General features: G+C 43.6%; 1 protein-coding gene across 1 annotated transcript in view; it reads right to left on the bottom strand.

Moving 5' to 3' along the window:
* Positions 1-9055: 9055 nt before the first annotated feature.
* Positions 9056-20443, bottom strand: part of NKD1 (NKD inhibitor of WNT signaling pathway 1) — a 103079-nt gene continuing 91691 nt past the window's right edge. Inside the window, exons 10-11 of the mRNA XM_073576178.1 lie at positions 10647-18777; positions 9056-10157 (exon numbers count right to left, since the gene is read on the bottom strand). Coding sequence (XP_073432279.1) covers positions 18197-18777 — 581 coding nt within the window. The 3' untranslated portion in view covers positions 9056-10157; positions 10647-18196. The remainder of the gene's footprint in view (positions 10158-10646; positions 18778-20443) is intronic.

A 20443-nucleotide genomic window follows, 5' to 3' on the forward strand; every position in this document is an offset into this window, starting at 1 on the left:
GCTCCATTATTCTCTATGTGGAGTGCGGCTCTGCGGGTGGAGGTCGGTTCTGGAGGCTCCATTATTCTCTATGTGGAGTGCGGCTCTGCGGGTGGAGGTCGGTTCTGGAGGCTCCATTATTCTCTATGTGGAGTGCGGCTCTGCGGGTGGAGGTCGGTTCTGGAGGCTCCATTATTCTCTATGTGGAGTGCGGCTCTGCGGGTGGAAGTCGGTGCTGGAGGCTCCATTATTCTCTATGTGGAGTGCGGCTCTGCGGGTGGAGGTCGGTTCTGGAGGCTCCATTATTCTCTATGTGGAGTGCGGCTCTGCGGGTGGAGGTCGGTTCTGGAGGCTCCATTATTCTCTATGTGGAGTGCGTCTCTGTGGGTGGAGGTCGGTTCTGGAGGCTCCATTATTCTCTATGTGGAGTGCGGCTCTGCGAGTGGAGGTAGGTGCTGGAGGCTCCATTATTCTCTATGTGGAGTGCGGCTCTGCGGGTGGAGGTCGGTTCTGGAGGCTCCATTATTCTCTATGTGGAGTGCGGCTCTGCGGGTGGAGGTCGGTTCTGGAGGCTCCATTATTCTCTATGTGGAGTGCGGCTCTGCGGGTGGAGGTCGGTTCTGGAGGCTCCATTATTCTCTATGTGGAGTGCGGCTCTGCGGGTGGAGGTCGGTTCTGGAGGCTCCATTATTCTCTATGTGGAGTGCGGCTCTGCAGGTGGAGGTCGGTGCTGGAGGCTCCATTATTCTCTATGTGGAGTGCGGCTCTGCGGGTGGAGGTCGGTGCTGGAGGCTCCATTATTCTCTATGTGGAGTGCGGCTCTGCGGGTGGAGGTCGGTGCTGGAGGCTCCATTATTCTCTATGTGGAGTGCGGCTCTGCGGGTGGAGGTCGGTGCTGGAGGCCCCATTATTCTCTATGTGGAGTGCGGCTCTGCGGGTGGAGGTCGGTGCTGGAGGCTCCATTATTCTCTATGTGGAGTGTGGCTCTGCGGGTGGAGGTCGGTGCTGGAGGCTCCATTATTCTCTATGTGGAGTGCGGCTCTGCGGGTGGAGGTCGGTGCTGGAGGCTCCATTATTCTCTATGTGGAGTGCGGCTCTGCGGGTGGAGGTCGGTGCTGGAGGCTCCATTATTCTCTATGTGGAGTGTGGCTCTGCGGGTGGAGGTCGGTGCTGGAGGCTCCATTATTCTCTATGTGGAGTGCGGCTCTGCGGGTGGAGGTCGGTGCTGGAGGCTCCATTATTCTCTATGTGGAGTGGGGCTCTGCGGGTGGAGGTCGGTGCTGGAGGCTCCATTATTCTCTATGTGTAGTGGGGCTCTGCGGGTGGAGGTCGGTGCTGGAGGCTCCATTATTCTCTATGTGGAGTGCGGCTCTGCATGTGGAGGTCGGTGCTGGAGGCTCCATTATTCTCTATGTGGAGTGGGGCTCTGCGGGTGGAGGTCGGTGCTGGAGGCTCCATTATTCTCTATGTGGAGTGCGGCTCTGCGGGTGGAGGTCGGTGCTGGAGGCTCCATTATTCTCTATGTGGAGTGCGGCTCTGCAGGTGGAGGTCGGTGCTGGAGGCTCCATTATTCTCTATGTGGAGTGCGGCTCTGCATGTGGAGGTCGGTGCTGGAGGCTCCATTATTCTCTATGTGGAGTGGGGCTCTGCGGGTGGAGGTCGGTGCTGGAGGCTCCATTATTCTCTATGTGGAGTGCGGCTCTGCGGGTGGAGGTCGGTGCTGGAGGCTCCATTATTCTCTATGTGGAGTGCGGCTCTGCGGGTGGAGGTCGGTGCTGGAGGCTCCATTATTCTCTATGTGGAGTGGGGCTCTGCGGGTGGAGGTCGGTGCTGGAGGCTCCATTATTCTCTATGTGGAGTGTGGCTCTGCGGGTGGAGCTCGGTGCTGGAGGCTCCATTATTCTCTATGTAGAGTGCGGGTGGAGGTCGGTGCTGGAGGTTCCATCATTCTCTATGTGGAGTGCGGCTCTGCGGGTGGAGGTCGGTGCTGGAGGTTCCATTATTCTCTATGTGGAGTGTGGCTCTGCGGGTGGAGGTCGGTGCTGGAGGCTCCATTATTCTCTATGTGGAGTGCGGCTCTGCGGGTGGAGGTCGGTGCTGGAGGCCCCATTATTCTCTATGTGGAGTGCGGCTCTGCGGGTGGAGGTCGGTGCTGGAGGCTCCATTATTCTCTATGTGGAGTGCGGCTCTGCGGGTGGAGGTCGGTGCTGGAGGCTCCATTATTCTCTATGTGGAGTGCGGCTCTGCGGGTGGAGGCCGGTGCTGGAGGCTCCATTATTCTCTATGTGGAGTGCGGCTCTGCGGGTGGAGGTCGGTGCTGGAGGCTCCATTATTCTCTATGTGGAGTGCGGCTCTGCGGGTGGAGGTCGGTGCTGGAGGCTCCATTATTCTCTATGTGGAGTGTGGCTCTGCGGGTGGTGGTCGGTGCTGGAGGCTCCATTATTCTCTATGTGGAGTGCGGCTCTGCGGGTGGAGGTCGGTGCTGGAGGCCCCATTATTCTCTATGTGGAGTGCGGCTCTGCGGGTGGAGGCCGGTGCTGGAGGCTCCATTATTCTCTATGTGGAGTGTGGCTCTGCGGGTGGAGGCCGGTGCCGGAGGCTCCATTATTCTCTATGTGGAGTGTGGCTCTGCGGGTGGAGGCCGGTGCTGGAGGCTCCATTATTCTCTATGTGGAGTGTGGCTCTGCGGGTGGAGGTCGGTGCTGGAGGCTCCATTATTCTCTATGTGGCGTGGGGCTCTGCGGGTGGAGGTCGGATCTGGAGGCTCCATTATTCTCTATGTGGAGTGCGGCTCTGCGGGTGGAGGTCGGTGCTGGAGGCCCCATTATTCTCTATGTAGAGTGCGGCTCTGCGGGTGGAGGTCGGTGCTGGAGGCCCCATTATTCTCTATGTAGAGTGTGGCTCTACGATTCATGACCCCCGTCACGTGACGAGGGGGGCCCACAGAGTCTGAACTGCCCCGGGCCCTGGCTACCCTTAATTCACCCCTGACCGGGCCGGTCAGGTTCTTTAAAGGGGGATGTGTCATGGTGGCAGTGACCCGGTCCGTGGCCCTGGGCGTCCAGTAAAGATGGATGTTCAATGAGGGGGAAGATGATAGGAAAATGGTAGGAAAAGGGGAATCGTGACACCACCCGTGGTATTCGGCAAGGGTAGCCGACGCTGCAATGCAGATCCACTGGGACAGTCTTAGGGCAGCAGAGATGGTGAAGCTCTCCACAGGCAGAGCTGTGTCCCAGGGCAGTTGAGCCGGTGACGGTGATGGGGAATGCGGTGTAAAGCAGGCGAGATGTAAATAACACGAAGGACACAGATGGGTGCAGTTTCTGTTTTTTTTACTCACAACTCTGCACGCGATGACCCGCTTGGCACTGTGTCCTCCGGGGGAGGGGTCCAGCCAACTCCCAGGTAGATTGGTGACACCGTTTCAGAACTCCTCTTTATGTTCTCCTTTCTTGGCTATCTCTCTGCGCAACTCTTCACCTTTCTCTCCTGCCCTGCGCCCTCACAGCAGTGTCCCCAATCCAGCAGCCTCGGACCCTGTCGGGTGACATTCTCAGTGTCCCCTTGCTCCTATTTTGGCTGCCTTTTTTAGGGAATAATTCTGGCTGTGGCTGAGGCACCTGAAATATCCTCAGCCTCCCGCTTGATAGCTGAGCCTCATTTGTTCTTCTCCACTAGGCTTAGCGGCCGGCTCCCTCACTGTGGCCTGGTCCTTCCACGTCTGGATACGGGCCCCACGGATGGCTTTCCGCACTTTCTGTGCCCCAAGGTCCCCTTGTCTTCTCCTAGGAGCTTCCTTCCTTCTAGATGTTTCTCTCTGATCCTTACTCTCCCTACATCAGTCCTGCTCCTCCGCTGTACTGTCACCAACTGACACTTTCTGGAATCTTCTCTCTATCTCTCCACTAACTCCTCCCACTCACTTTCTGATTGGCTACGCTCCTCGTCACACCATCTCCTTAGTTTCTCCCCTTCTCTACCTTTGCTCACTCATCTAACGACTCTGCCCAAGTCCCAACACCCTTTCCTGGCCTGCCTGGAGTGTGTTGGGTGCAGGTGTTGAAGTCCCAGGTGGCGCTCCCTCCTTACCTAAGGGTAGGATACCACACCTCTGGATGAGGTGCAGTACCTCTGTGGCGACTGAACCCTCGGGGGTACCACAAATTAACCTTTTTTGTCTGTGGTAGTGCATTCCAGAGAACTGGAGCAGCACAAGAAAAGTTTTGGAGATGGAAGTGGGCGGTTCAGATTATAGCGGATGTTAGTCTTAACTTTTTAGCAGAATAGAGAGCACAGCTAGGGTGATGAGCAGAGATAAGGAATGAGATCCAGGACAGTGTGCTGTGGAGAGCTTTATGGGTAGCATATGGGCAACCAGTGCAATGGCTGGCACAGGTTAGAAGCATTGGTGTAGCAGCTGCATAGAAATATGAGCCTGGCTGCTACGTTCAAGATTGATTGAAGAGGGAATTCAGTGAGTTACAGTAGTCAATGTGATAATGAATCAACCAACATTTAGAATTTTGCAGTTTCCATGGCAAGAATAGGATGAATTTTGGAGATGTTTTTGAGGTGCATGTGACCAGAGGATGAGAGTGATTGGATATAGGGAGTGAAGGAAACATCTGAGTCAGATATATCTCCAATGTGCAAGTAAAGGAGGTCAAAGTACCGCAAGAGAATAAAAGGGAATCAAGGTAGAGCCAGCTGGGGCTGTTGGGTAGAACATAATGATGATGCTCAGGTTACAGTCAGGATCTTGCAAGAATTTTAAAGGAGGGGGTGCCCACTGTGTGCTTGTGAGCTAGAAATCAGCCCAATAGGGAAGAATGTCACTCCAGGCCTTTGACTAGCTTCGACATCATTGTAAAAAAAGCTGTATAAAAACGGAAGCACATTGGTCTGCGTAGGAACTGTATGCACAATGTATAGGATATTTTTTAGTCAAGATTCTTTGAAAAATTATTTATTTTAGATTTACTAAAAAGGAAAAATTTGGTTAAAACACAGCTTTAAACCAAAATTTCAGAGTTATGGAGAACTTAGCCTGAACCTTCATACTTTATCCCTGTAGAAACACTAAACATAAAATATGACTCATTGGATACTTTGAGTCTGTGACCTAAAATAACTTACATTGCAGTCCTTCTTGTCTTTCTTTTATTACAGAATCATGGAGTAAACAGAGATGGATGTGGTGGTCTGCTCTCACTTTTACTTGTCTCCACTTTTCTAAGTTTCAGCAACAGCTGCAAATCTATTTCAGACAAACAAAAACAAGTATACTAGTCATCTAACGAAGTCATATGATGTGCCTTGCTTTGATATCAGGGGATAACACTTACAGGACTTTATTTTCTCTAATCTATACTTATAACCTAAAATATTCTATGCTGAATTTCCATATTACTTTCCCAAAATTGTTGAGGCTGTCGCTATTGGTTCAACCTAAATGTTTTAGAAGACAGTACCACATTGTGTCTTGTTAGTACTTGCAAGTGTTTTTCTAAGCTGCCATAGATTTAAGACGGAAGTTAAAGGGAACCTGTCACCCCCCCAGGCGTTTTTAAGTAAGAGAGCCACCTTGTGCAGCACTAATGCTGCATTCTGTCAAGGTGGCTCTTTTATTTAGCATCCCGTCCACCACCGAAATAATCGTTTTTAAAATTGGTCAGACATACCTGATATTTGACAGGGGGGCAGGTCTTTCCCCCCTGGACACAGACGCCTCACATACGTCAGTCATGTCCTGCTTTTGAATTTGGCGCCGCCTCCTCACCGCAGGTCTTGCTGCACCGCTGCCCTGCTCAGCGCCGCCCCTACGGGTCACATGGTGCTGACATCATAACAGGTCCTGCTGCACCACTGCTCTGGTGAGCTCCGCCCCTACTGGTCACATGGTGCTGACGTCATCACAGGTCCTGCTGCACCACTGAAAGAATATTACAGCGCAGGCGTGAGAAAAAGAAATGAACGCTGAGGAGGCGGCACCAAATTCAAAAGCTGGACATGACTGATGTGTGAGGTGTCTGTGTCCAGGGGAGGAAAGACCTGCCCCCCTGTCAAATATCAGGTATGTCTGACCAATTTTAAAAACGATTATTTCGGCGGTGAAAGGGAAGCTAAATAAAAGAGCAACCTTGACAGAATGCAGCATTAGTGCTGCACAAGGTGGCTCTTTTACTTAAAAATGCCTGGGGGGTGACAGGTTCCCTTTAAAGGAACCTTTGCAGCCATTTGGCCGGTTACACCATTGTGTGTGTTTTGCTCTTCTATTAAGAAATTACTAACCGTTAAAATGTGATTAAATGTTTTTTCTTATTATTACCTTCCAGGTATTGCAAATTTATGAATTTTATAAATATTGTTCATTATTTTTGTGCTGCTTACAGCTAAAGAACATCTCTTGAATCTGCCCTTTTCTCACCATGGAAACAACAAAAACCCTCACTGTAGCATTGATCCACTCCCGCCTGGATTACTGCAACACTCTATTAATTGGCCTCCACTTTACTCGACTATCCCCTCTCCAGTCCATACTTAATGCAGCAGCCAGGGTCGTCCATCTGGCTAATTGGTACTCGGATGCGTCCGCTCTTCGCCAGTTCTTACACTGGCTGCCCATTCATTATAGGATCCAATTCAAAGTACTTGTTCTCACCCACAAAGCTCTCCACAGTGCAGCACCCCCCTACATCTCCTCTCTCATTTCTGTCTATCGGCCTAGCCGACCGCTGCACTCTGCAAACGACTTTCGACTAACCTCTGCACTAATCCATACCTTCCACTCCCGACTCCAAGACTTCTCCCGCACTGCGCCTATCCTCTGGAATGCTCAACCCCAAGAAATTAGGACTATCCACAATTTGCATAGTTTCAGGCGCTCCCTCAAAACACATTTGTTCAGAGCAGCCTATCGCGTTCACTAATCAAAGTCATGCTATGTGTAAGTGTGCGTGTGTAGCCCATTCACTATCTCCATCCATCCCTCACTCCCTCAAGATGGCTGGACCATCATTGTAAATACATCATTTTAAATACACCCCTGTACTTTGTGTCTCCCCCACCTCATTGTAGATTGTAAGCGGTCACGAGCAGGGTCGTCTTATTTTGCTTTAATTATTATATTGTTGACGTTGTTACTTATGACTTGTTTTGAAACTGTTAAACTGTAAAGCGCTGCGGAATATGTTGGCACTATATAAATAAAGATTATATATTATTATTATTGAGCCTTCTTTCCAGAACACCATACCCATGAGTCATGAGTAAGACTGTTTAGTGCATTTAAAACGCGTCGACTGGGTCATGTTGAGCATGAAAATTTTCTTTTGTATGCACTGTAATTTCTTTTGAAAAATAAAATGAAAAGGAAAATCCAGTCCTGTTGAGCCGGACTCCAATTTTTTCCATTATCATTGATGTGAGGCCAGGGCGAGGCCGGTGTCTGAGTCCCAGGTGGATGAGCATAGAGCAACTGGGCGAGCTGGAATTAAGTTTTTATAACTCCTAAGGGTATGTGAACACGTTGCGGATTCGTGTGCGGATCCACAGCGGATTTGGCCCTGTGGATCCGCAGCAGTTTTCCAAGTGATGTACAGTACCATGTTATCCAAAGGAATGCAAAAACCGCTGTGCACATGCTGCAGAAAATTCAACGTGGAAATGCAGAGGTTTATTTTCCGCAGCATGTCAATTGTTTGTGCGGATTCCGCAGCGTTTTTACCCCTATTCCATTATAGGAATCCGCAAGTGTAAAAACACAGGCGAAATCTGCTCTAAATCCGCAGGAAATCTGCACTAAATCCGCAGGTAAAATGCAGGCATTTTGACCCGAGCATTCCGCAGATTCCGCGCGGAAAAATCCATACACGAATCCACAACGTGTGCACATACCCTTACAATTGAAACCAAGAAAATGGCCTTGATTCATCGATGCAATTTCGTCATAAATTGCTTTGAAAAGTCACAAAATTTTGGTGTAACCCTGAGTTGCCCTGCTATGGTTTGCGGGACGCACCAAATAAAAAATTGTAATAAGGTGGATTCGCAACCCGGGGTCCACCGTGCGGTGATGAAGAAACCGCAGCTAGCACAATGGCGGAGCGAGGCTGCGAGAAAACACTTTAAGCATACTGAGTTAAATGTCACTCAGTGTGCACAGAGTGCAGAGTACCAAGCTCTGTTACACCACAGAGCGGTACTATGAAACCAAGCAAACAGGACTATACCCTGTTAGACTGAACAAGAGTATAGAAAATACTAATTGGGTCCCTGTAAATTAACCCCCAGGGAAGACTAAGCTGGTGGTTGAGCCTGCTCTGACACACATAACGACACACATCACGATGTCCCAGCGATCCCACCAATGATCCGACATGGATGGGATTGCTGGGACATAGTTAGGCTGATCGCTGGTGAGTTGTCACATAGACAGCCCCTCCAGTGATCAGGACCAGCGAGCAAGCTGGTTTCCAATGTAAACAGCGGGTATCTAAGAGCCGCTGTTTGCAATGGAAACCAGCGTCCAGCTTCGCTGATCACTGTTCTCTCGCTGCCACACGCAGTGATGTGCGCCGGCCAGCGGGAGACCAACAATCAAAAAATGGCCCAGGACGATGGAGCGCAATCAGCGATATCCGGCAGGGGGGCCGGTCGCTGATACATGTCACACACAGCGATTTCACTGTGGCGTCACAAAATCAGCGATCTCGCTGGCAATATGTGACAGGCCTTTACTCCAGTCACGTATTGGAGTAAGATTTCTGGAGTGGCAGATGCTCCAGATTAATGAAAAGGCGTGCACCCCTTCATGAATCATCTGACTCCACCCGGCTCCTTCATCAAAACTTGTTGTCTTAATGAATCAGGGCCTAGGACTTCACAAATGATTGTCAAGTGGGCTTGAATGTTCCACAGAACCAAAATCAGAGACCTTAACCCATGAGTTTCCAAAATGTGTTTATGAAATCAGATGCTTGTTTTTGACAACATTTCCGCTTTGAGATGTTATATACCACAAACAATCCTATATTACAGGTCGTTTCATAAAACTTCGGTGAGACACGTCTGCAAAAGTATAATAAAAAGCATTTATTTTATTTACAACAAAATTTACAGCAACATGCCTGAACATAGTTGTTACGCTCCGAGAACATCTGCATCAGTGGAAGATGGCAGCAAATGCCCTGATAAAGCCAAAAAAAAAAAAAAATTGTGGCAGATACACCGATTTGCCACCTAGTGGTCAGAATATCATGAAAAACATTTAGAACAGTGTTGGTTTCACAAAGCATTTCCAATTTAACAATGACCTGTTTAGTCAACCCTTAAAGAAAAATTTAATATGTATGTCCTTGGTATGACCATAAGAAAATAAAATATTGCATGAATCATCATTTTGCAGAACATACAATGACATAACAACTTCGTATTCCGAATTTTGCCGTATCTATTTATTTGGATTTTAAAGAGTGAAGAACGCCCTTAGAATGTCCAACATTTGATGTTTATAGCAAGTCTGCGGTAAATCTTCCGTGGAGCCTTTAACAGATCAAGTTATATCAGAATTGGTTAAAATAGATTCCGAGTTGTCTATATTTAACCATTTGAGTTCTAAAGTTAAAATAAGTTTGAACATGAGACACCAAGAGGAGCAAAGGTTACATTTCCTACTTTCTACTTAGTATAAAATAAGTCGTTTTGGAATTAACACCTGGTGCTAATAAAAAAAAAAACACTGAACTATTTTTTACAGAATGGAAGTGGCAAAGGATACAAAAAATGAATCTTTACATGAAATACACATAAAAAAAGATAAATACTCAGTTAAAGTGAGAGAAATTTGCTATTAAATAAGGAATACAGTTTATATATTACATGTTTTTGAACCTTTATTGTTTTCCGTTCCTGTACAAATATGCATTCTATAAATACCGTTTCTCCACCCCCACCTGAACATATATGTTCAACACATATTGGATACGCTAATACGGTTGGCAATCTCTTCTCTGGCCAGCAGCATGGTGATACTTGATCAGTGATGAAAGTTTTTGTCTCATACTAGCCCATTATTTATATGGCTATTATAGTTTGAAAATGGCAACAAATAAAGGTACTGTACCAAGTACGAGGAACTCAAATGTGAGTATATTACACCACTTATTAAAGGGAATCTGTCACCGGAAGTTGGAGGCCTATGTAAATGGCCTGTGTCCGGTCCGATGGGCAGTGTTTCTTCTTCTTTCTCCACCCCATCCGTGGCCCCCGTCTGCGATCTTTGTCGGTATTAGAGAAGTTAACTCCAAAGCAATCTAGCTTCGCACACGCGCAGTATGCTTTGCCCAACTGCGGGCAAAGCTGAAAATCATTACTGCGCATGCGCCGATACACTATGCCCCGGAACACAGTGAAATACTTCCGGGACATAGTGTACCGGCGCATGCGCAGTAATGATTTTCGGCTTTGCCCGCAGTTGGGCAAAGCATACTGCTTGTGTGCGAAGCTAGATTGCTTTGGAGTTAACTTCTCTAATACCGACAAAGATCGCAGACGGGGGCCACGGATGGGGTGGAGAAAGAAGAAGAAACACTGCCCATCGGACCGGACACAGGCCATTTACATAGGTCTCCAACTTCCGGTGACAGATTCCCTTTAAAGGAAACTTGTCACCAGATTTCTGCCTTCTAATCTAAGATGTAGAAACAAAGACCCTGATTCCAGTGATGTGTCCCTTATTGGGCTGCTCGCTGTAGGTTTGATAAAATCAAGCAGGAGATTATCACTACAGGACTAGTAAACCTGCTGCCATGTAGTCCAGCCACACCCCCAACACTGATTGGCAGAAGGCTGCCAATCAGTGGTGCGGGCAGGGTCATACAGTGCTCAAAATTCAGACAAACGATAGACTGCAACTGCAGCAAGCAGCCCAGTAAGTGATACATCATTGCAATCAGGGTCTCTGCCCCTACATCATGCTGCTCTCAGAAGGAATAGTAAAAACCTGGTGACAGATTCTCTTTAAAGAGCAAACAAGTTGCTGTCAGATATTAAAAGTATTCTATAGCTTATTTAAAGTTTTAAGTCATTCATGAAAAATACAATGTCATTTGAGGTCTCAGCTTAAAAAAAAAAAAATTAAGCATAACTGGTTTAAGGAGTTATGTTATGTACACTCTTGAACAGTCAGGACCAAGTATACACATAGTAAGAAGCATGCAACATTGAAATGGTAAAAGTCACAGTTGGGCCGTAAGAAAAGTGTGAGAAAATCCATATATAAAAAAATGGTTCCAGCATAACATGCATTGCGTATTTCCCTTGAAAGCTAAAGCAAAAAAAGTAGTAAAGAAAAGGGAAAAAAAATACATTTTTACCAATTTCTTCCCCAATAGTGACCCGAAAGACAAATGTGGCATTGGCAAAGTCTTTATTACATACCCATAAGCACAGTATGGGCACTATCATACAAATCTGTGCATAGAGTAAAGCTCCAGGCCTAGTCTTGGAATCACATGGCTCCATTTTTGGTCCATATCAGGTTGGTCTATATTGTACCAAACACCAAAGGAAAAGTTTTTCGACTTTCCCCTAATGGAATATTGGTTAGCTATTTCAACCAGACAGATGGACCTCACACTTTTTTGCTTTCGATCTTTTGTTATGACCGACTGCTTCACATCTAATAACGCGTAATTCAGTCGAATAGTCAATGTAATTTGGATCCTAAGTTTTTAGAAAAGATATTACGTTTTAGACGAGAAGAGTAGAAATATCTTTAAATATTGGAGAGAAAACATTTAGCTTATATTTCGAATTTTATCATAAAAAAATAACTTTCCACATTCCTTATTGACACGTCCAATTTAACCCCGTTGACAATGATCGTGCCCATCTTGAAAATCTTTGGGTACGGAAATCTTAGAGGTTTTATAGATTGCCAAAAATTTGAATTCTGCCTCCACTTATGCCTAAATTACCATTTATAGAAACATGCCTAATTTATAAATAACTGCAAAATTAAATATCATTTTTTGTTTTACAAATGTGAATTATTTGCACCCGGCAGAGGTAATAGTGAACAGTAAATATGTAGGATCTCATGGTAAGAGGAGCTTAAACAGACTGTGGTGGCGCATACAACCCTCTTTCTTGCACTTTAGGGAGCCTTTTCTTCGGCATACTTTCATGACCAACTTTTTTTTTTAACATGTTCTTGCTACTTGAAATATCCCGACATGTCTGCACTTGATCTGAAGGTCCTCTCGTTCACATGGAGGCATACACTGAGGCCGGGATACAATTTTCTACAACATACTTATTATAAAACATCAGTTGACTTCAATGCATTTTTCGCATACCTGATTTATATCAGACTTTTGAGAGTTTTCTATGGTATTCAGTACTTTATTACTTGTCCATTAGCGACCCATAATAACACTATCCTTATCACATGCAGTACTGTTCTAGCTGACCCTAATGAATGAATAGGTCACTGCCTCCCACAAGATCAAACTCCTCTACATCTACAGCCACTCATCCCAAATGGTAATTGACCAATATTTGAGTAATATATAATTTTTTTTATATATTTTTGTTAAAGCAAAATACTAATATCACATTGCTATTTTTCTGATACATACCTTCTTTTGAAATGTTTTGGATCAATAAAAAAAGGAAATGGTATTTAGCCTTCGAATCATGCCCATTTCTAAAGTCATGCCTAACACACAAATTACTTTTCCTAATCGCGTCTAAAGTTTCCAGTTATAGTCACCTTGTATATATCACAGACGAACATGAAACCTAACATTTAATAACTAATTCAGTTGCCGTCATGCTCCAACCTCTAAGATATTTATTCCTCAAAAGAACCTACAGCAGATACATATATACAAACTCTTCCGTTAATGCGTTGGCATTTATTATACAGTTCTTCATGTATTATTATTATTCAGGAGCCATATTAACATGTTGGCTATAGTAAAGTAACTCCTTACAACTTGTTTGTTTCTAGTTTTAATGCGGACTTTCTCCACGATTAACTCTTTGTCCATGGAGCCAAAGCGAGTGATTAGGCCTCCAGAAGGGATGTCTTAGGAACATTGGTAATTGAACACTATAAAGAAGACAAAGAGGTTGTCCAGGATTAAAAAAGAGTACCAATCTTTTCTGCAAGATGTATCTAATATCATGGGTCAGTCCTAATCACCTGCCATACCAAAAACAGACCAAGGACAAGAGTGGCACAGATTCGGGACAAAAAGTAACCCTTTTTCTAATCCTTAACAACACCTTTCATTTCGAATCACAACTTGGGACATAGATTCAGTGGCTCATTCTGAAGGAGTGGAAGAAAAACACCATTATTCAGATTGTAAGTGTAGAAGATGTATAAGAAATATTTATAGGAAGTCTTCTCTACGTATCGTCCTCTAAGACTTTTTTGGTAAATTGGTAAATTATGTTTTGCCTATACATGACAAGGTCAAAACAATTACTGGAGCTAAGAACAATGCCATGGAACGTAGGTGGAGAAAAACCGTTAGTGTTTTGAAAATGTTTAGGCAATTAATTATATGTAACGGGGAAATTGGCATAGAACACCTTGGGGCATACTTGTCAACAGTCCAAGTGGATGCTTAGTCATTGCTCTTGGGCATTTTGCAGCATTCAAGTCCGGAAACCCGTGATGTAGAAGGTGGTCACCATGACTTAGACTGAGGACTACTAATCTGAGAATCTTGGTAACTAGTGTTTTTAAGGTGTTACATGACCTCTCTCATGAGATGTCATCCATTTGTTATTACTACACTGGGCTCAAGAGGAAAATGAAAGATAATTCGGTGTATATTTGTACTGTTAGCATGGACTTTGAATCCCATGCATCATCATATTCTTGCTTGTGCAAGCCCAACAGATAAAGATTGAGAATTCCAGATATACATATGATACTTAGAACTTTTTACTTGCTTATGTAAAGTTCACAAAAGCTACAAGAACTTTAGTAATGCCTTTTAAGATAACACTTTAGGGAGTACTCATGGAGAATAAAAAAAAGTCTTCGAAAATATTAAAACGTTGCGGATCCATTTTAATTTGCTCCTTGCCATAACTGAACTTCATAGCCTGAGATCACTTTAGAAGATAATATTTTGGAAAAACGATTAAACCAAAAATTCAAAGCTTAACTCCAATGGTACGTTACACCTCTGGAACACATGATTCCATTAAAAAGTACTCCACTTTTATATGTACCAACCAAGCAATGGCACTGTAGAGCCAAAAACAGGCAGAGCCACTAGATTCATAAGTAGAGACTTGTGGTCATACGATTCAACTCAGTGACCCCACAAATTCACAAATTGTTATATGGATCTCGCACAGGACCCCAGTACATATCATTGTGAGAGCGTATGTAGCAGTCAAATGTGAATTATTTAAACTCTTCTACAGGGCCTTTTTTACTTTGGAAAATAGAGTGTAAGGGTTCACTTAGTGTTTTGAAACTTTTCGCCACTAACACAAGGAATATTCATTGCTGACAATATTCCAAGTCTGAAAAGCACTTTGCCTCATAAAAATGAAGCATAAAGACTGTAACGGGATTGTTCCATAGGAAATATTTTTTATTTATAAACAGAATAGATGATCAGTGTTTAATGCATTTGATGAGGCTCCCACCAATCATGAGAACAGGAGGCCCAAAGTCCCCTATGTGAATGTATCAATAGTGAGCATGTGTGACCACTCCTATAGACAGTGAATGGAGTAATAGTGAGCATGTGTGACTCCTACATAAAGTGAATGGAGCAGTAGTGAGCATGTGTGACTACTCCTTTAGATAGTGAATGTATCAATAGTGAGCATGTGTGACCACGCCCACATAAATGAATGGAGCAGTAGGAAGCATGTGTGACCACTCCCACATAAAGTGAATGGAGCAGTAGGAAGCATGTGTGACCACTCCCACATAAAGTGAATGGAGCAGTAGGAAGCATGTGTGACCACTCCTACATAAAGTGATTGGAGCAGTAGGAAGCATGTGTGACCACTCCTACATAAAGTGAATGGAGCAGTAGGAAGCATGTGTGACCACTCCTACATAAAGTGAATGGAGCAGTAAGAAGCATGTGTGACCACTCCTACATAAAGTGAATGGAGCAGTAGGAAGTATGTGTGACCACTCCTACATAAAGTGAATGGAGCAGTAGGAAGCATGTGTGACCACTCCTACATAAAGTGAATGGAGCAGTAGTGAGCATGTGTGACTACTCCTTTAGATAGTGAATGTATCAATAGTGAGCATGTGTGACCACTCCCACATAAAGTGAATGGAGCAGTAGGAAGCATGTGTGACCACTCCTACATAAAGTGAATGGAGCAGTAGGAAGCATGTGTGACCACTCCCACATAAAGTGATTGGAGCAGTAGGAAGCATGTGTGACCACTCCCACATAAAGTGAATGGAGCAGTAGGAAGCATGTGTGACCACTCCTACATAAAGTGAGTGAAGCAGTAGGAAGCATGTGTGACAACCTCTTATAGACCGTGAATGGACAAATAGTGAACTTGTGTGACCCCTCCTACAGACAGCGAATGGAGTAGTAGTGAGCATATGTGATGACTTCTACAGACAAAAGACAGTGAATGGAGCAGTTGCGAGCATGTGTGACCACCTCCTATAGACAGTGAATGGAGCAGTAGGGAGCATGTGTGACCACCTCCTATAGACAGTGAATGGAGCAGTAGGGAGCATGTGTGACCACTCCTAAAGACAACGAATGGAGTAGTAGTGAGCATATGTGACGACTTCTACAGTGAATAGAGCAGTACAAAGCATGTGTGACCACTCCTATAGACCGAGAATGAAGAAGTAGAGAGCATGTTTCACCACTCCTAAAGACAATGAATGGAGTAGTAGTGAGCATATGTGACGACTTCTACAGTGAATGGAGCAGTTGCGAGCATGTGTGACCACCTCCTATAGACAGTGGAGTATTAGTGAGCATGCGTGACCACTACTATAGACAATGACTAGAGAAGTAGTGGGCATGTGTGACCACTCCTACTGACAGTAAATGGACCAATCTCATGATTGATGGGAATCCCAGAAATCGGATCCCCAGTGATCATACACTTTTCACCAACCCGTGCATAGATACATTATTTTGACTATGAGACAACCTCTTTTAGCTATTAAAGATTATATGAATAACACATAATTGGAATTCCATCACCATTTTGCTCATGTAGCATTCATATATGAATGGCAAGGACATGCCCTTTTTAATATGGGGTCTTTATGATCTCAGAGAACCTTTTTAGCTCCATATTGAACCTTAGTGCACCATACAAGGCAATGCTATAAGTTAGAACCCAAAAATCCCATGCTGTTAACTACTGGATGAACCCTGGGCACCAGTTTTTATAGTTTTAAGGTTGAAGGTAGACTTATGTCCATCAAGTCTAACCTAACATGTCTCCAGTATAATATAAGAAAAAAAAAGAAGGAAAATGGACTGATCTAAAGAAACTGTATGTACAGTACTTTCACCTTCAGAACTTGAAAATAGTATCTAATATTTATATGGGAAATTTATAGGTATTTTACACCTTTAATAAATAAAAAGCAAGAGCGAGATATAAAAAGGAGCAAAGCAACTCAAATGGTTATCATAAGTCCCATCAATAAAATGGGCGGTATCAAAAAAATCAATAACAAATTATAGCAAAAGTATGGCTGTGGCAGCAAAAAATATGTGTGCCATACCTACATATACTGTAGTTACTAAAAGAGATCCATCACTGGTTCAGTCCAAATTAAGTCTGCCTCTGCCTTTGCTTTGCTTTGCACAGATATCTGATCTACTTTCTAATGTAACATACTGCATCCATAGCCAGTTAGGGACAGTCCTATTATCTGCTTTATTTTCATTAGGTTGAACATAAAAAAAAAAAAAAAACAAAAGAAACAGAAAATAAAGAAATTAAATATACTCCTTCACAATTCAGCTTTTTTGTTTTCCTTAAAATAATGGGAATTTTGCCCTGAAAACAGCAAAGTTTTGAACACAAGATTCTGTTATAATACATAGAAACTCTTTGAAATAAAATAATCATACTATTTAAAAAAAAACAACAAAACGAAAAAAACAAAATGCTACAAATAACCAAACCACAGATTTAAACGCAAAAAAAGTACCTGAGTGTATATATATATAATATACTTTTATATAGATTTATATATATATTTATACTATATACCTGATAAGGTTTAAAGAAAAAAAAAATGGAGGCAAAATAAAAAACTCTGGCTGTGAGAAAGAACCTAGGAAGGAATTAAAATGTTGTCTTTTATACTCAGATTACTAAAATACTGGAAACGGTAAGCAACTTAAAGAGTGACCTTACGATGGAGGGGAGGGCTCAAGTTGTGAGATATTATAAAGGAGGGCAACCTTACCTTTTTAACAAAAATACAAATCAACTAAATCCTACTTAGCTGTAAGCCCGTGTGATTAACTGTGATCACTAAGGAAGCCAATTTAGAAGCGCCCATTTTTCCTGCAAGCAAATAAGGAACCCATTAAAATCAACAGGCACTCAAGGATCTTGACTTTAGCTAGTAATAGACCATGTAGAACAGGGGTTCTTTAGCGCACACAAACGTTTCTTCGACTCCTCAAACATTCTGAGAAACTCACAAAGTTCTTCTTTGACCTGTCAACTGTCAAAAAAAACTACTTAACATTACTGTACATATAAATACTACCAAAGATTTAGATAGTTAGGAAAAGTGAAGAAAACTTGGCTTGTATGTGTTCATAGTTATTATGTCACTTAGGTCTACCCGCCTTAAAGTCAAACTAAGAATATTACTAGAGGTAGTGTGCTGTTTGTTTGGATTTTTGTTATTTTCTGGTGTCCAAAACCGAATTGACTTATTACTTAAAGGTGTTTGTGCAAACAATCTGAGTGTGGGTGACCAAAAACCACTTAACGCAAATCTTCCATGGCAGGTCCAAATTCTGAGTAGTGCTTGGTTGTGTTCAAAATATATTTAGCATTATCCACCAGTGGGTTTGTGGGTCCACTTTTCCATTGTTCAATAATATCGTCCATTAATTTGTATGTTTCTAACAAAGCAACTTCCTTTTAAGAACAGGAACCCAATTCTGGAGTTCTTCTCAGGATGTGGCATAAATGGTCCATATTATGTTTGGTAGAAATGGTGATAGTGGTGGTGATGCTCATGGTGATGATGGTGCTCATGTCTTTGTATCAAGTGTCCGCTGTGGCCATCATACAATAACATGCTTGGCAAATCCCTCACATGCTCTTTTTCCACTACGTTAATTGGTGACTGGAACGCTTTGCACATCTGGTGACCTTCCTTTATTTTCTGTTTGCTCTTCCTATGAGGTTGTTGAGGTGGTAAATGGTGGTAAGGATAGCTCTGGCCCATGAGCGCCGTTGGGGAAGTCACAGGAATTTGCACACCATGGATGGGTTTGCTCCTTGTTGGCCTCCCTGGCTGACTGTTTAATGCTGTTCCATTCTTATTTGAAGCTTTGGGACTTCTTACAGAGTGTTTGTTGGATTCTTGACCCCGTTGCCTTTGCTGAAGCTCTAGCATTTTGGGATGAGAAGGGTCTAATAGACTGAAATGTCCAGTATCCAACGCTTGTGACCTTCTCTGGTGTAGATGAAGAGTTTCTGGTTCATGAGAACGAGACCTCATTTGATTAGAAGCTCTTGAATGTGAATCTGGTTTTTCGGCTGTTGCAGAAGAACCTGTGAAATAATAAAAAAAACTCAGCTCTTGCCTTGGATATGGGTTGTCTATAACAGAAAAAAATGTTTTTGGAAATGGCACAGAATGGTAAAAAAAAAAGATAAATAAAAAAAGAAGTGATACTCACCCAAACCAATTTCTCATAGGTCCCAATTCAACGTGTACCCTACTGGTCTCTTCTTCTGAGTCAAATCTCAACACACTGGAAAAACCCACCCAGCCAGTCACTGATGGGCCAGTAACATCTGGGTCACTTTTTCTTTACTAATTTGAGCCCTTTGAGAAATATGTTTCATCTATTGGACAAGTACATTAATTTGCAATACTTGTATTTTATAACATATAAATATTGCCTCTAGGGGGTACTGTTACATAAAATATGAAGACTGCTATTTGAGGGATGATTCATCTGCTGCATACGACAATTATTCATAATCTTATAGGTAAAGGAGTTATCCCATTTGGGGACATTTACGACATATTGTCAAGATATACAAAAAAAATGTTTGATAGATGCAGGTGCCACCAATGGGATATATTCCAGTTCGGCAATTTTTGGAGCTCCCTGCCAATGCCAATGTTAGGCTACTTTCACACATCAGTTTTTTGCCGTCAGGCAGGATCCGACTTTTTTTAGAAAAAACGGATCCGGCATAAATTTTGGAGAACTGTAGAAACGGATCAGTTTTTTTGCTGGATCCGTCTCTGTTCCTGGCGGCTGGCCAATTGGATCTGAGCATGCGCAGACTTAAAAAAACCGGATCCGGTTGCTGGATCCGTCTTTTTCTGGATCCGGCGCATTCCGGCGCCCATAGACTTTCATTGTAGCAAAAAGCTGGAAGCGCCGGATCCGGCGCTTCCGGCTTTTTCGCCGGAGACAAAAAACGTTACAGTAGACGTTTTTTCAAGACGCCGGAATGAGACAAGTTGCCAGATCCGGCAAAAAACGGATGAAACGCAATGCCATCCGGCGCGATCCGGCGCTAATGCAAGTCAATGGGGAAAAAACGGATCCGGCATTGCATTTTGCCGGATCCGTTTTTTCCAAAAAAAGCCGGATCGCGCCTGAAGGCAAAAAACTGATGTGTGAAAGAGGCCTTAGTCGACTCACAGGAAATTTGCACAGTTGAAACTTTTTTTTTTAAACATGAAAGATTGTATCTCTTATTTCAACAAAATTTAATTCTCCGAATTCTTGATACGTTTGAGTTCTTTGAATGCACATTTTGCTAAAATATGTAAGATAAATACTGCTGGTGAAATGAGAGGTTCCTTTCGATATTTTTCGAACTGTATCTGACTACATTATGAATTACTTATATTACCCATAATTCCAAACAGTCTGACATAGAAACAGGGCTAATTCAGGTGTCGATTTTTCACGTCCGAGTTCTATCTGTGGTTTTCACGGTTAGAACGCGCACCTAGTATGGTGTATGGGGTTGCTCATATGTCCCATTTTTTTTGCAGACTGAATGGTGGCTGAGACGTGTCCGACATTGATAAAAACCAGCATGCCAGTCAATGGGTTTGGATATCATTGGATTGTTAGATAGTAGAAGGCATAAAACCTTTTTTTCTCATCTAAGAAAAACTACTATAACTGGTACCAAACTTTGACAAAACTCGGATGACAAGTGGAAGACACCTGGATGAAAATTTGAT

This window comes from Dendrobates tinctorius, unplaced genomic scaffold, assembly GCF_039654945.1.
Source record: "Dendrobates tinctorius isolate UK_male_01 unplaced genomic scaffold, ASM3965494v1 ptg000047l, whole genome shotgun sequence".
Lineage (NCBI taxonomy): Eukaryota > Metazoa > Chordata > Amphibia > Anura > Dendrobatidae > Dendrobates > Dendrobates tinctorius.